This window comes from Thermobia domestica, chromosome 5, assembly GCF_964235325.1.
Source record: "Thermobia domestica chromosome 5, izTheDome1.hap1.1, whole genome shotgun sequence".
NCBI classification, from domain to species: Eukaryota; Metazoa; Arthropoda; class Insecta; order Zygentoma; family Lepismatidae; genus Thermobia; species Thermobia domestica.
The window spans coordinates 245,734,869-245,750,079 of NC_137458.1; the positions used below are offsets into that span (position 1 = coordinate 245,734,869).

The 15,211-nt window shown below is 35.0% G+C and overlaps 1 protein-coding gene across 1 annotated transcript in view; it reads left to right on the forward strand.

The window, feature by feature from the left end:
- LOC145685451 (uncharacterized) overlaps positions 1-13,678 on the forward strand; it is a 115,699-nt gene extending 102,021 nt beyond the window's left edge. The window contains exons 6-7 of the mRNA XM_081757849.1: positions 6,892-7,017; positions 13,248-13,678. Of these exons, the coding sequence (XP_081613975.1) occupies positions 6,892-7,017; positions 13,248-13,440 (319 nt within the window). The 3' untranslated portion in view covers positions 13,441-13,678. The remainder of the gene's footprint in view (positions 1-6,891; positions 7,018-13,247) is intronic.
- Positions 13,679-15,211: the final 1,533 nt, after the last annotated feature.

Consider the following 15,211-nt stretch of genomic DNA (forward strand, 5'->3'; position numbering starts at 1 on the left):
GACTTTTAAACTGCTTCTCACTCTTATCCAATATGATAAATACAAATGGAATATCTGTGGAGATCTAAAGGTAATTGCTATTCTGCTTGGCATGCAGCCTGGGTACACAAAGTACTGCTTCTTTCTATGCGAGCAGGGACCAAAAAAATCACTATTATGGAGAAAAAATTTCCTGCTCGAAATGAACTGCTACCTGGACATAAAGATATGTCGAACACTCCTCTTTTTGACCCTAAAAATGTGTATTTACCTCCACTGCCCATTAAATTGATACTTATCAAAAACTTTGTGCAAGGTATGGACCAAACATCACGTGCATTCATGTACTTGCGAAAGAAGTTCCCAAAGACGTTTTAAGCAACCATAAGGCAGAGAATTATGGCGATATTGTGCATGAACTATGAGCTTATATCACCGTATCGGATGTAACATGTCACTTAAACTACATTTCCTGAAACACCATTTGGACCTGGATAACCTTGGTGCCATTAGTGACGAACATGGCGAACGCTTTCACCAGGATATTTCTCAAATGGAAAAGTGTTATCAAGAGAAGTGGAGAGCAGCAATGTTGTCTGACTATTGCTGGACCTTACGACGGGATTTTCCTGAGGCAGTTTTGCAGAAAATTGGGTAGAAAACATTTTTAGGGAAATTTCTTAATTTTACTTACTTCTATGCTGCTCATTCCTTTGATTCCTTTGTGTACTATTACCGATTTTTAAAAACTTTATATAAGAAACTATTTCTTTATGGCAAATACATGCAATACATAAGCTGCCATAGCCATGCACAAAAACCACTTTTACATGAAAACTGAGACCGATCTAGAAATTCTGCAATTTGATCTGGATTTAGGGCCAAATTATCTTCCAGAAACAGTTTGTTTCATGACAGAAACTTTATTTTTAAATTATTATTAGTAGTAGTATTAGTATTATTGCTTGTTTTTGTATACCAGTGTTGTCTTAAAGTGAACAGTGAGAGATGATTAGAAAATTTTCAGTTTTCTGAGGGATATCGATGAATTTGTTAGAACACAGGCAACCAGTTGTCACAAATTTATCATGCCAGGCATAAATAGCACTCTTGTTTTTATCGAACTCCAACACACAGAAAGCACGCTCTGCACCAGAAGTCGCTTCAACACGCCGACGCCAATGTCAACTGCAGTGAATGTGTGAACTGCGAGCATTGCTTAAATAATAATAATAATAATAATAATAATAATAATAATAATAATAATAATAATAATAATAATAATAATAATAATAATAATAATAATAATAATAATAATAATAATAATAACTGAGATACTCTTTCATATGACATATACGCGATAGCTGTATCACTTTGATTTTTGTGTAATAAATTAAGAAAAGCGTTACCGGACTTTTGGGACACGGTGTATATTTATATTTACGGACACGTCTAGATTTCCGTAGTCGCACAATTATTTTTCTCACTCGAAATATTGGGGTTATATGAATCAATCATACCCAAATCAACTTACTAGCTGAATTCCAAGCAGACTCTGAATACCCAAAAGTACACCCTTCTTAGTAAAGATTCAATACGACAGTAACTAATCACGTGACTAACGCTTGGTTAACGAATTCCCTCTGAATGCTACCTTGAATGTTTTGAATGAGGCTACAATACAAGCAACAAATTATCAATATCAAAATGACAAAAGAGCTTTAAATATAGGGTCACCAATGGAAACAATTCCTCAATCTCTTTATATTAATGTTATTGAGCATTTATGGGCTCATTTGGAAGCCAGTTAAAAAGAGATCATACTATTAGAACAAAGGAAGACTTGAAATAAGCACTTCAGACTGAATGAGCAAGTATTGATCCTTCCTTCTGAAAAAAAAATAAGAAAGAAAGAAAAAACTTGTAAAATCCATGCCCGAAAGATTAAAGGTCATCGTGAAAAATAAAGGATTGCCAACGAAATTTTAAAACTATCTAATAACATTCTAAATTTTTGCTAGAAATTAAGTGTCCCACTTCTTTTTTGACATGGACTTACGCTATGTTTTCGCTTTTTGTTTATAGTCATGATATTGAGTTTTGTCATTGATGTTTCTATTTTTCATAAGTAAATAATATAGAGTAATTAAAATATATTTTTTGTTCTCTGAAGCGTAATACTCTTGGAATGTTTATTCTCTGTTGGATTGTGTAAGTATGTATATGTCCGACTTCTTTATTGAGCCATTGTATATAATCAAATCAAATTAAGAACGAAACAAAAGAGATATATGTGTAAGGAAGGTAGTATCATCGATCATACATTATGACTATTCATCCTTTATCCACAGAAGATCATACACGATGTTTCCGATGGTTTCCCGAATTATAAGTCTATCGTTTTCCAAGTAATCCAAGCTTTGAGTGAAATATATTCATAAATAAATGCTGCAACTTTCGAGCTCATATTCGACTAACAAGCATAAGAGGAGATACAAACCTTCTCAATTAAGTCATATAACATTAGACATTGTTCAACAAATAGATCAAGAATGAGGGTTGTGGGGAACTTTACAGCCCCTTGCCTTCAAATAGGCTTTCAGTGAGGTTAAATCCAAGGAAATCATGCAAACCATAGTCAGGCTCAAGTAAGTTGTGTTGCCCACGAACCAGAAAATAAGATTTTTCTCGTCTTGTCTCGTCTCGATTGTCAAAAAAGACTATTCTAGTCTGTCTCATTTTGTCTCGTCTCACTTTGTAAATTTATTTAAAAAATATATGCCCTATTTTTAAAAAAAAAATCATCTAAAATTTATCAGAATCCTTCAGGTTCACGAGAGGTCATCGACGAGTGTTATGTAACATAATTTAAACCATACTTATTATTGGAGTACATTATGAAATAACTAGCTCGTCTTTAAATATTAATGAGTGCTCTTCAATCTATTCGTAAAACCACTTTATCAATTTAGAAGTTTTACAGAAGTTTTACACCATCAACCATGTAACACTAAAGCAGAGTTTGAGACTCAAGATTTGGACAAATTAGTGTTGACCACTAGACTTTTAGAAATTCTAGTCTCGTCTCGTTTTAAAAACAATAATGTTTCTCGTTACGTGGCTAACATTACTAGAGAAGTAAAACTTCCGAGAAAAAAGAGCACCTAGATTGATTTACCCACAGTTCTTCCAGAATAGGGTTTTCCTTCTACGTAACAATTCCTTGTCACACGTATGTATAACACTCAAGGTAGCCACGACTCTTTTAAAAGCGATTTGAGTATCGTATGTACACTCATGTCCAAAATGATTGTCGCATATCTATAACGGTCTTGTTGTAAGAATATAATTTGATAATGATGTTGCAGGGTACTTTTAATACTGATACTATGTGTATAACCGGGAACTGTATATTTGTGGTAAATTTCATAGGAAAAGAATTATAAATATGAAAATTAGAATGAGTAAAACAAAATGTTGCTAAATGGACAAAAAAGTTTTATTTTCATTTTATTGTTCTTATTTACTGCTCTTTTGACATGAAATTTGCCACATACATGTCTTTGCCTATTATGCACATACTAACATTATAAGAAATACCGGGAGAATTCGTTATCAAATTATATTCCTACAACAACATATTTATAGACATGCGACAATAATTTTGGACATGAGTGTACTACTTCCTCTAAAGTATTTATTATTATTATTATTATTATTATTATTATTATTATTATTATTATTATTATTATTATTATTATTATTATTATTATTATTATTATAGTAGTAGTAGTAGTAGTAGTAGTAGTAGTAGTAGTACATAAATACCGTTGCAAATTGTCGTTTTATGATAATTTGTTCAGATGTGGAAGGAATTAATACGATCTTCCTTGGATACTGATCCTAAAGGTCCGAGGCTCGTCTTCCAAAGTTTAATTCGAAACCCCCATGATCTGAATATCTTTACTTGGATCTTGGCTGAAGTATCTAACAGCGCAGCATACACATACCTGGACAGGCCCTAAGGTATACAGAAATCGGAGCTACTGTCTCCATTATTTTATGTGGGAAAATTTTATTCTGTATACAGTACAAGATTTTAAAAATATTATGACCTTTCTGGATAAATTTATGTCGTAATTAAAGGTATCATTCAATAAAAAAATAGAGCTTTTTTTAGATTAAGGGAGAGTTGTAATTTTCGTCTTTTATATTTAAAAGCCGTAGTTTTGGCCAGTGAGGTAGAAATTTAATCTTAGATAAAGACGATAACGAAGAGAATTGATACAGCTGAAATATCATTAGATTCAGATACAGACACAGAGCAGATACAAAACAAGGAGTTGTCGGTGTTATCTATAAGAGAAAAATTATCTCAACCGGGAAAGATATTTTCAGAGCGGTAAATCGCTTGAAGGAAAGAATGAAAATACAAAATTCTAGATATCTTATTCATTTATTTGCATTGATAGCGTAATTGCCAGACTATAAAATGTAAAATTAAGTAACTATGATTACGACACATAATGTAAATATAATTGGAACTGTTAGTAACAAAGCAATGTTAGATTCTTCAAAATACTCAATCGTGGACCCCTTAATCGTACTCTGCACTTTTACCGTAATATAACTGCAGAATCACTTTCCAAATGACTGTATGCTAATACTGTTAGGCAAACTGAAACATATTTCCAACAATAAATACAAGTATCTCAATTTCACTAATTCCATTTATTATCATATTATCTTTAAATTATACTTGCTTTTCCAATATCTTAGTATTTCCGACTACAGAACAAACATAGCCATTACCCATCATGATTTCACATAACACACTAGGACTCCAGTCAGTACATCATAATCTATATAATCACATAAACTAAAATGTTTACACAGTATGTGCCCCAGCATCCTATTAATATATGTAAGTGGCATTATTTGAAAACCTTATCATCTCGTAGCCTCATTCCATACTTAATTAAAGATTCCTGCAATATAATCGGAGAATAGGTAAGCTAACTGCACCTAACTCCAATTACAATAAATATAGTAACACTGATAAACTCAACATAACAAAACTAATAAGTCAATTTCAATTCCGTAACTGTTTTCACTAAACATTCGCTTCTTTCAATCTATAGTCTAAATGCATGTACCACGAATCAACCTTATGTTCCAAATTATCGATCTTCATTGAATATACATCTAGCTGTTTCTTATTTTTTTGCAATTTCAGCTCGCAGCTGATCTAACACTTCATCACGTTTCTTTAATTCACCAATAACCAACTGCTCTGTTATTAAATTTCGTTTTCTAACTTGTTCCAATTCATCATCTCTTTTCTTTAATTCATCTGTCAAACATTGCATCATTTCGAGTTTGTGGTTACAATTTGCATGTTGTATTTTGCCTTGTTCTTCTTTTTCTTCTTCTTCTTCCATTTTTCCTCTTCTACTATTCCGTTTGTTCCTTTGACCACCTCGTTTACCGTATTCTGCTTGTTAATAACATCAGAAGAACCAGGCGTGCTTTCAGCAACATTTTGTGTCTTTGGGTTTTCCAATAATTTCTTACTTCTCTTTTCTTTCTTTTTATGTTTTCTCTCGTACTTCATATATCCATCCTTATCTTCTACTTCGCCTTCTTCTTTATTTTCTAAGTGCCCAACTACGTTTGGATTACTATTTATTTCTTCATTTCCTGCTTTGTAACTGATTACTGAACTGTCCTGTTCAAAACTTCTGTTTCCATACTCTGTACTTCTGTTTCCATAACAACCAAACAATTAATAGAATGCTCCATTGTCGCCTTTAAACCTGCACCATCCTTATTTTCTGGCAAAGAGATTTTAGATTTGCTGTCCGTACCATTTACTTGACCAAAACTGTCGTTACTCCCTTGTGCTATGGATATGCAGTTTTTGCAGTTCATAATCCAGATAAGCTTCAGGTAAAATTATATGGAACGGGAATCAATACAGAAATGCAGCTGGGTTTTCAACCTGAAGGTCAATCATGTATCCATAACAAAAAATTCCTAATGACTCCAAGTCCAATTATGTTGCGTATCAAAGACGTACAGAGAACTAGGATAGTAGAAGTGTCGGCTGGGCGTGCTCATACTGTTGTTCTAACTGATAATGAGGGTGTCTTCATATTTGGAAGTAATTGCCATGGCCAATGTGCAAGGGAACTGAAAGAACACGATGTGCTCCTGTGGACTTTGTGGAAAACATCATAATCTATATAATCACATAAACTAAAATGTTTACACAGTATGTGCCCTAGCAACCTATTAATATGTGTATGTGGCATTGCTTGAAAACCTTATCATCTCGTGGCCTCATTCCATACCTACCAACAGGAACTTCCTTAGCAAACCAATCGCAAACAAAATTTTAAAACTAGTTATTATAGTCAGATTTAGAACTTACGCTCTGATCTAGCATCTGGTGGAAAAAGGATGAATTTTCGCTAATTAAGTTTGCCACGTATACGAGTGATAAACAAGATAGTTATGCTATATATTTGTGATGTGATAACGCACTTATTGTGGGATACGTTCTAACATAGTGTAAATATCTCTCTGTTGCTGGTTGGAATATAGCATCCGTTTTCAGCAGCGAGACTAAATGAAGCATGGACGAAGTCTATCGTTTAATTATTTGTTTTAAAAAATTGTACATTAGAACAGAAATTTTAAATTATGTTTTCTACAAATTCAATTTTTAATGTCTTTCTTCCCCAAAACTCCTCAATTGAGTACGGTAAATAGAAAAAAAATCGCTCTACATTTTAATCAATTTTATATACGTACCAAATTCATTAATATTAATTACATACTAATTCTGTTATATTTACATGTGTAAATGTTTAACATAGGCCTAGTTAAAATTATTTTGTATCTTTTCAGACATTTGGACAACAATAAACTCCGCCACCTGCCCAGTAGAATTTTAGAGCCTCTGCAGAAACTTGTATCTATTACTCTGTCAAAGAACACGTGGCACTGTGACTGTGCCATCCTCTATCTAGCCAAGTAAGTAGCTTATGATACGACCCGCTCGGGAGAGTAATACTCCCGGAAGTACGTTTTTCCGCGCGCTACTCTAGCCAGCTGTTTTACGCGCTATCCTAGCCAGTTGTTTTAAGTTGGTCACAAAATTTATATCATGAAGTACAAGGGGAACAAAACGAGCCGTATATCATGGAGCACAAGGGCATAAGTGCTACAACTACTTATCTGCACAAAAGTAAATAAATCACTTTTTTAAGTATTATTTTCATATTATTTTAATTTAATAAGTGTTATGAAAATGTAAAAAAAAATGTTAAAAAAAACTTTCCTCGGGGCGGGTTTGAACTCGCGCCAAAAGACATTTTGATTACTAGCATATAGTGCTAGCCCACTCGGCCACGAAAGCCGACAGCAGGAACCGTTTGATTTCTGCTATTTTAATGCAACGTGGCAAGAAGTGGATAACGCCAACCAATCAGAACTGTGTTTCTCGTTTCTACTTCCGGGAGCATTACTCTCCCGAGCTAGTCCTCTTATGATTTACATTCGTTTTCTTTTTTTAATATAACTATTGATATAATCATATTTACCACCTTTCCGTTGCTGATTTATGTATCATAATTACTTATAAACTTCTATCAATGTGGTTGATCGATGTTTAATTCATATATGAGTGCTCACGGTCATTTTGCCCTCATGAGGGCTGCACACACAATACATTTTGAGAGAAGAGCAAGATCGAAAATATATTCTGAAGGGGAGGACAAAGAAAAGATATATTGTAAAAGTAATACATTTCGAGGGTGAAGACAAGAACTAATTTTGAGGCTGAGGCTGAGTGAGGATGATATGGCGAAATATAATTTTGAGAGGCGTGAATGAATGAAAAGCGAAAACTAATTTTGAGAGTGAGGGCAAGTTATGATAAGGGCGAAATCTATTTTAAGTACAAAGGCGAGTGAGAGTGAGTTCGAGATCTGATTTTAAGAGAAGCATAATTTTGGTTGACGGGAAGAAAAAGGGCGACAACTAATTTTGAGGGTGAGTGTGAGTCAGGATAAGGGCGAGACTAATTTTGATAGTAAGGGCGAGTAAGGAATAGGGCTAGAAATAGTTTTGAGGATGGGGACAATAATGATTTTGAGAGCGAACATCCACTTTGACGGTAACAGCAAGGGCGAAAACTAATTTTGAGGATGAGGGTGAGGGTGAGTCAGGATAAGGATTAGATCTAATTTTGAGTATGAAGATGAGTGAGTACGAGGGCGAGAAGTAGTTTCGAGGGTGAGGACGAGTGACGGTTACGAAAAATGACCACCTATGGTTTGATTCTCTTTGACAGATTTCTAGATTACTTCTTACAAGTTCGTCTCATAACTATAAAGTTTTATATATATATATATATATATATATATATATATATATATATATATATATACTATGTGATCAAAAGTATCCGGACATCCCCAAAAACATGTGTTTTTCATATTAAGTGCATTGTACTGCCACCTACTGCCAGGTACTCATTATCAGCGACCTCAGTAGTCATTAGTCATCGTGAGAAAGCAGAATGGGGCGCTCCGCGGAACTCACGGACTTCGAACGTAGTCAGGTGATTGGGTGTTACTTGTGTCAGAAGTCTGTACGCGAGATTTCCACACTCCTAAACATCCCTAGGTCCACTGAGTCTGATGTGATAGTGAAGTGGAAACGTACAGCACAAAAGTGTACAGGCCCTCGTCTGTTGACTGACAGAGATCGCCGACAGTTGAAGAGAGTCGTAAAGTGTAATAGGCAGGCATCTATCCAGACCATCAAACGGAATTCCAAACTGCATCAGGATTCACTCCAAGTGCTATGACAGTTAGGCGTGAGGTGAGAAAACTTGGATTTCATGGTCGAGCGGCTCCTCATAAGCCACACATCACGCAGGTAAATGCCAAACGACGCCTCGCTTGGTGTAAGGAGCGTAAACATTGGACGATTGAACAGTGGAGAAATGTTGTGTGAAGTGAGGAATCACAGCACACAATGTGGCGATCCGATGACAGGGTGTGGGTATAGCGAATGCCTGGTGAATGTCATCTGTCAGCGTGTGTAGTGCCAACAGTAAAATTCGGAGGTGGTGGTGTTATGGTGTGATTGTGCTTGCACCCCTTGTTGCTTGCGTGGCACTCTCACAGCGCAGGCCTACAGTGATGTTTTAAGCACCTTCTTGCTTCCCACTGTTGAAGAGCAATTCGGGGATGGCGATTGCACTTTTCAACACGATCGAGCACCTGTTCATACTGCACGGCCTGTGGCGGAGTGGTTACACGACCATAACATCCCTGTAATTGACTGGCCTGCACAGTCCTGACTTGAATTCTATAGAACACGTTTGGGATGTTTCGGAACGCCGACTCCGTGCCAGGCCTCATCGACCTACATCGATGCCTCTCCTCAGTTCAGCACTCCGTGAAAAGTGGGCTGCTATTTCCCAAGAAACCTTGCAGCACCTGATTGAAAATATGCCTGCGAGAGTGGAAGCTGTCATCAAGGTTAAGGGTGGGCCAACACCATATTGAAACCCAGCAGTACCGATGGAGGGAACTACGAACTTGTAAGTCATTTTCAGCCAGGTGTCCGGATACTTTTGATCACATGGTGTATACCTGTAAACATATAGTCTTTGTTATCTGTGGTATATGCAAACAAGCCTTAGCAGTAGCGTCATTCCAGTTTTGCCAGGGGATGGGGCAAGATTTAAGCGTATTTCTCAAACACAAGAGGAATCAATTATTATTAACTATAATTAATTACATTCAACACTTCTTTTTAGTTTGCCCACCCACCAAGATATGGTTACATAAATATTAATACTCAAATCTAAATATATAAAGGTAACACAGAAAGTTCTGTCCCTTTTTATGGGTGTCTGTGTTCATTGGTCCTCATACCGTGAGTTGAATGTGAATGAAGATAAGGCAAAGATCAGTTGCTGGTGTTGGTATATCCAAAACACTACCTAGTTGTGTGAGTTCAGTTACACCGTAAACTTGCGTAAGTACAGAGTGAACATGGGACTTCCACAGAGCGTCATAAGGGCGTGTAGGGGAGAATGGGAGAGTGGTTGTCACCTAAGCAAAAATCGTCATAATCTAGCTCCTAAAGCACGAAAAGTTTCCGCGATAAGTCGATTCTATAGGTAATTCTGTCTAGTTTATTGTGACCAATTTCAAAATACATATCTTATTTCACTGCCAAGCTAAGAACGAAAATATGAGCATACTCAATTGACCGTTATTTCCCATACGGTCGGGTAATTGCAGTCCCCATGCTTTACATATGAAAAAAAAAAACTTCAACACTATTAACATTTCAAATTTATTCATTAACTTTAGAAGAGTTGGGTATGTACGGGGACAGATAATAAACCGCAGTTTGGTGTAAAGATTTAAAAAACTACGTATTCATTGAAGTTACATATAGTCTTCGTCAACACCTTAATATATTTGAAATATAAATCTATTGGTATTGGCAAAAAATCATCAAATGAATATATACGTCTGGATCCAGGGGAAGTTCCTTGGGGTTGACTGTCAAGACTTATTTATTATCGTTTATTTTAATGTCAGGGAAGCCCGGTCACTAACTGCCATTACCCCATCCGTTTGACCGACGCTACCCAAAACGCATGTTTTGAGTAAAACACGGTCAACACCAACACACAAACAAATGAATGCATTAATTTATAGATTGCTTTAGAACTATATAAACATAGTGTCTACCTACAAAGTCACTTAATAAAAATATCAAATGGAATAGTACTTACAGTGTAGAATATTTTGCCTAATATTACATCAAACGCAGCGAAAAATACAACACGCCTTCACTTAATACCTATCACTCCTACAATGGCGTCGCTCTCAAAATTACTTTATCTCACAGCTGACAGTAAGGCACCATCATCTGCTACTATTTACGAAAAGTTTTTCACGCTATATCGAACTGACCGGGGTTACCTTCTGACCGGGGCAACCCCTCTCTCCCCTATGCTGTAAGAGTTCAAACTTGGGTCGAACGCTGCTGCAGCAGGACGCAAGACATGCCAGGCTTTTGGTGAGAGTGTTGTGAAGGTCTGGAAAAAAAACGAAAATTTTGGGTTTTTAAAAAAACAGTTTTTTACCATTTTTTCCTGAGCTTGCAAAAACGAAAAATTTGGGAAAATTGAAATTTTCGAATATTTTACATTATGCTTTTAAAATGGACACTGTTTTATATTTACTAGTTTACAGTGCTTACGTTGAGTGCTTATGTTTCTTGTATTAGAATAGGGAAAATTTGTGGCAACAAATAGATGTGCACACTACTTTAAAGCTAGCACCATGAAGAATGGTGTTACGGATACGTATGATACTAAAATATAATCCTACTTAGATTAATGAATATAGACGTATTTAAATTATCTTAAGCAATCTTATGAAGTTCCCGCTTTATGATAGGGAAGTGTTAAAATAACGGGACCAGAATAATTTTAGTTAATACTGGTATGTTACAATTAAATATATATTTTATGGAGATACCTATCTCCCCTGTGTTGAGTAAAATTTCCGGAAATTTTGAACCCATTAAAAAAATCTTTTATTCTGAAATATTGGCCAAAACCGGAAAATATAATTTAAAAACTATTTCTTCGCCTGATGCTAATCTTCTCTGCTGTAATATGTCTGCAGCATAAATACAATGTATTTCGGTAGCAGGAAAAATATTTAAAGCAATAGGTTTTAATTTTACTTTTTAGTTTTAAGATTTCTGTCAAAAAAACACTCTATTTTTTTAATTTTTCGAACAACTTATAAGGAGACGGAAAGATTCACGATTTGGAGCAAAATCAAATATTAAAAATCTAATTCGTCGGATATTCATCTTGTACTGAATTTTTGAACATGTAATTTTGGATTTGAATATTTCTGTGAAATCGAGTTTATTTGGATTCTGGCAGTGATTTAGAACAAGAATAACTTAAAAAGGAGTTACCTGAAGTCCAAAGTCCAAAGAAGATGCTCGAAAGCTTGTGTTGTTTTCAAAGATGTCCCTTCTCCTTCACGTGTGCAGTTACTTCAAATCTGTGGTCGACGAGGAAGAGAATTTCATTGCATCGTCGACACTGGTGTTCTTCAGATACATGAAGCATCCTGAATTCTGAAAAATGAGGTTGATGTCAGTTATTTAGATCCAGTTTCACCTGGCATTTTCTGGCACTATTTTCTCTGTGCCAATCATCAGTGTCCTAAAAGGATGGGTGTGATCTCCTTGAGAAACCGACAATATGCAATTTCGAATAATTAAAACTGGTTAATTAAACAACTTTATGGGGTTAAAATATTATTACGGTACTACCATTTTCCAAATACTTTGATTTGTTGGCTAAAAGCGCTACAAATAGATATATTCAGAATACAAGCATTTTGTAATTTAAAAGAATATAACCTTAAACATAGTTTTTGTTGTACTCGTAATAACTCGCAAAATAAGCAAAATTGGTGAAAAAACAAAAATCAAAAAGTGTTATGTAAAAAAGGGGGATTTGAAGGGGAGGGCGGGGGTAAAAATTGGTCAACGATAGCGTTACGTAATATGTGGATGGTTCCTCGTGTTCTCCGCAGTCTTTGCATCCTTTCGTCTCACTCTCTTCGTTACAATTACCTTGTCACTCTTCATATGTTTTCTTTAGATACATGGTATAATCAGATTTGTGATATTATGTTGCTAATTCCCATTCGTCAATTAAATGTCCATTACATTATGGATAAGCAAGTTATCATTCCATTTGGTACTCATGAGTCCCAACACGAGTACCAAAGGGTACTTGAAGAACGTGAAGTTATTCTCACTGTCAGAATGGAAAGCCTTCACATAGGGTTACAGTTTAATATTCTGATATGCGTTAGTAACAAGGAAGTCACATGTTTTTTAACATGGCGATGCCTTGTCGCTATCTCTCTCCTTCGCTATCTTTTATATAGGGAACGGTAGTAGTATATCACACTACTATATTAAAACAACATATATGTATATACACTATGTTCTAAAATCTGAATTTTCCTTGTTATTTCATCGTGATTCATTGAGCCATCCTGAATCTTTTATTTCATTTATTGCGGTACCTCATGAGAGTCGAATTTTACGTTAAACTGTGTGATCAGTATGGGTGATGAAACGAGCGTAAAACTTCAAAATCTAGCTAACTAATTCACGTTTAATTTCAGCTGGCTTCGAGAGAACCAGGATAAAGTCCTTGATTCGAGCCCCAAATGCCGAGGACCAGGAGATCTTGGAGGTCGTATGATTGAGGACATGACGTTCTACGATGTCTGTGAAGGGCAGTGGGCAAGCATGATGAATATACCGTTCCGAAGAAAATTTTACCATGATCTGCGAGAAGAGGATAATATTTATTAGTTACCTGATAGAAATTGAACAAGATGAAAGTTACGAACATATTAAAAACATTATACTTTGATCATGGTACTGCATAGCACAATCAGAAGACCTTATTGCTATGTGGAAGTAATATGCAACAACAGTAGACGAGCTTCATGGACACTTGAGAAATCTCATCTTTTCTGATAAACTAGTAAACTCATGAAAAACTAGTTTTTAGTAGTATGCTTTAATAATGAGTTTCCAAAAATAATAAAATTATGCTATTCACAAAATATTTTCAGTATGGTAAATAGTTGTTAATACTAGAAATAAAATATATTTGTCACAGATTTGTAGAGGATATTTCTATATTTCGGAATAATCATTTAGACCATATTGTTCCTGACAGAGCATAAAACATATCAGTAACCAATGTCCACAGCTAAAAAAAAGAGATGGTGGTAAAAGAAAGAGATGATCCCACTATGCTTACCACTTTAGCACATCAAGAATCGCGTGTTGCAGTTATTATAGACTCGGCGTTACCGGTAACAGTATAAAAATAGCACTGTGATGGTATTACGAATATAAGTGAAGAAATGCCGAAATGCAATACGCTGATCGTTCTATATATGGGGAAAATAATCCATTTTTTTTTCACGAAGAAGAGTGCGAATTGATGATAAGTAAAAATAATATTCTGAAGCACTTGTTTTTAGCTACCTTCACTTCGCACTCTTCTTCGTGGAAAAAAAAAAAGTCGGATTATTTTCCCGATGAATATGTGGCATCATTTGATGCCATATCCGTAAAGAGGTTAAGGTATTGTATCACACAAATAAAAACCGGTCTTAAAGGTAAAGTCTACAGCACAATTTTTCATGTAAGTACAATAGTTTTGTTCGCTTGAGCTTAGGTATTTAAAATGCATATTTTGGATATTTCGATTTTGGACAGTTCGAACCTTTTACATGTTGAATTTAAAATATTCAGTTGTGTACATGTAGGTCTACATCTAGTATTCTATATATAAAATCTTGCGTTATAATTTAATAATTTTTACGAAACTTGTCGATGAAAATTATTTTAACATACAGGATTTTTTTTAAAAAAAATCTCGAAATTGAGTGAAATAAAGTCGGAATTGAATATTACCCCTTTTTATTATTCAGTTATTATTGATCAATTTCAACCACAAACAATAAGAATAATCGAGAATAATAATATATATAGAGTTCTGTGTGGAAATTGAAAAATATTTACGTGTGTTATAATGTTACACTGGAAACTCGTTTTCTCATCACTATATATGTGGAAACTTGCAATATGAGATGGTTTTGCCCCATTATTTTTGGTGTTTTTCAATATTAAACACTAGACTTATTATCCTAGGTTTGGAACCCTCTCCGCTAGTCCAATGGTTAGCACAATCGGTTGGTCCTACGTTCGATTCACGGTAGGTGAACAATAAAATTTGAACGCATTACGGTGATTCGAATTCCACTTTAAACTGGAAAGTATAAGTCCACTGCTCGTATAGGTTCGGTGTGAAAAAGGGAACCTAAACTTAATAGCAAACCGAAGGTTGGAGCAGGATAACTTGTTAAGCATGTTTCAGTAAGTCTGCAATGCTCCTATAAATTCTTTATTACCTACTTGTTTTCTTCTAAATGTATTATCATATTATCTTATCAATTTATTATCGTCAACTTAATCATAAATGTATCGCGTAAGAGTTATTTTAAGCAATAACAAGAACAAAGCAATGACAGTGAATACCATTTTTGCTTTTTTTCTCATTTTTTTC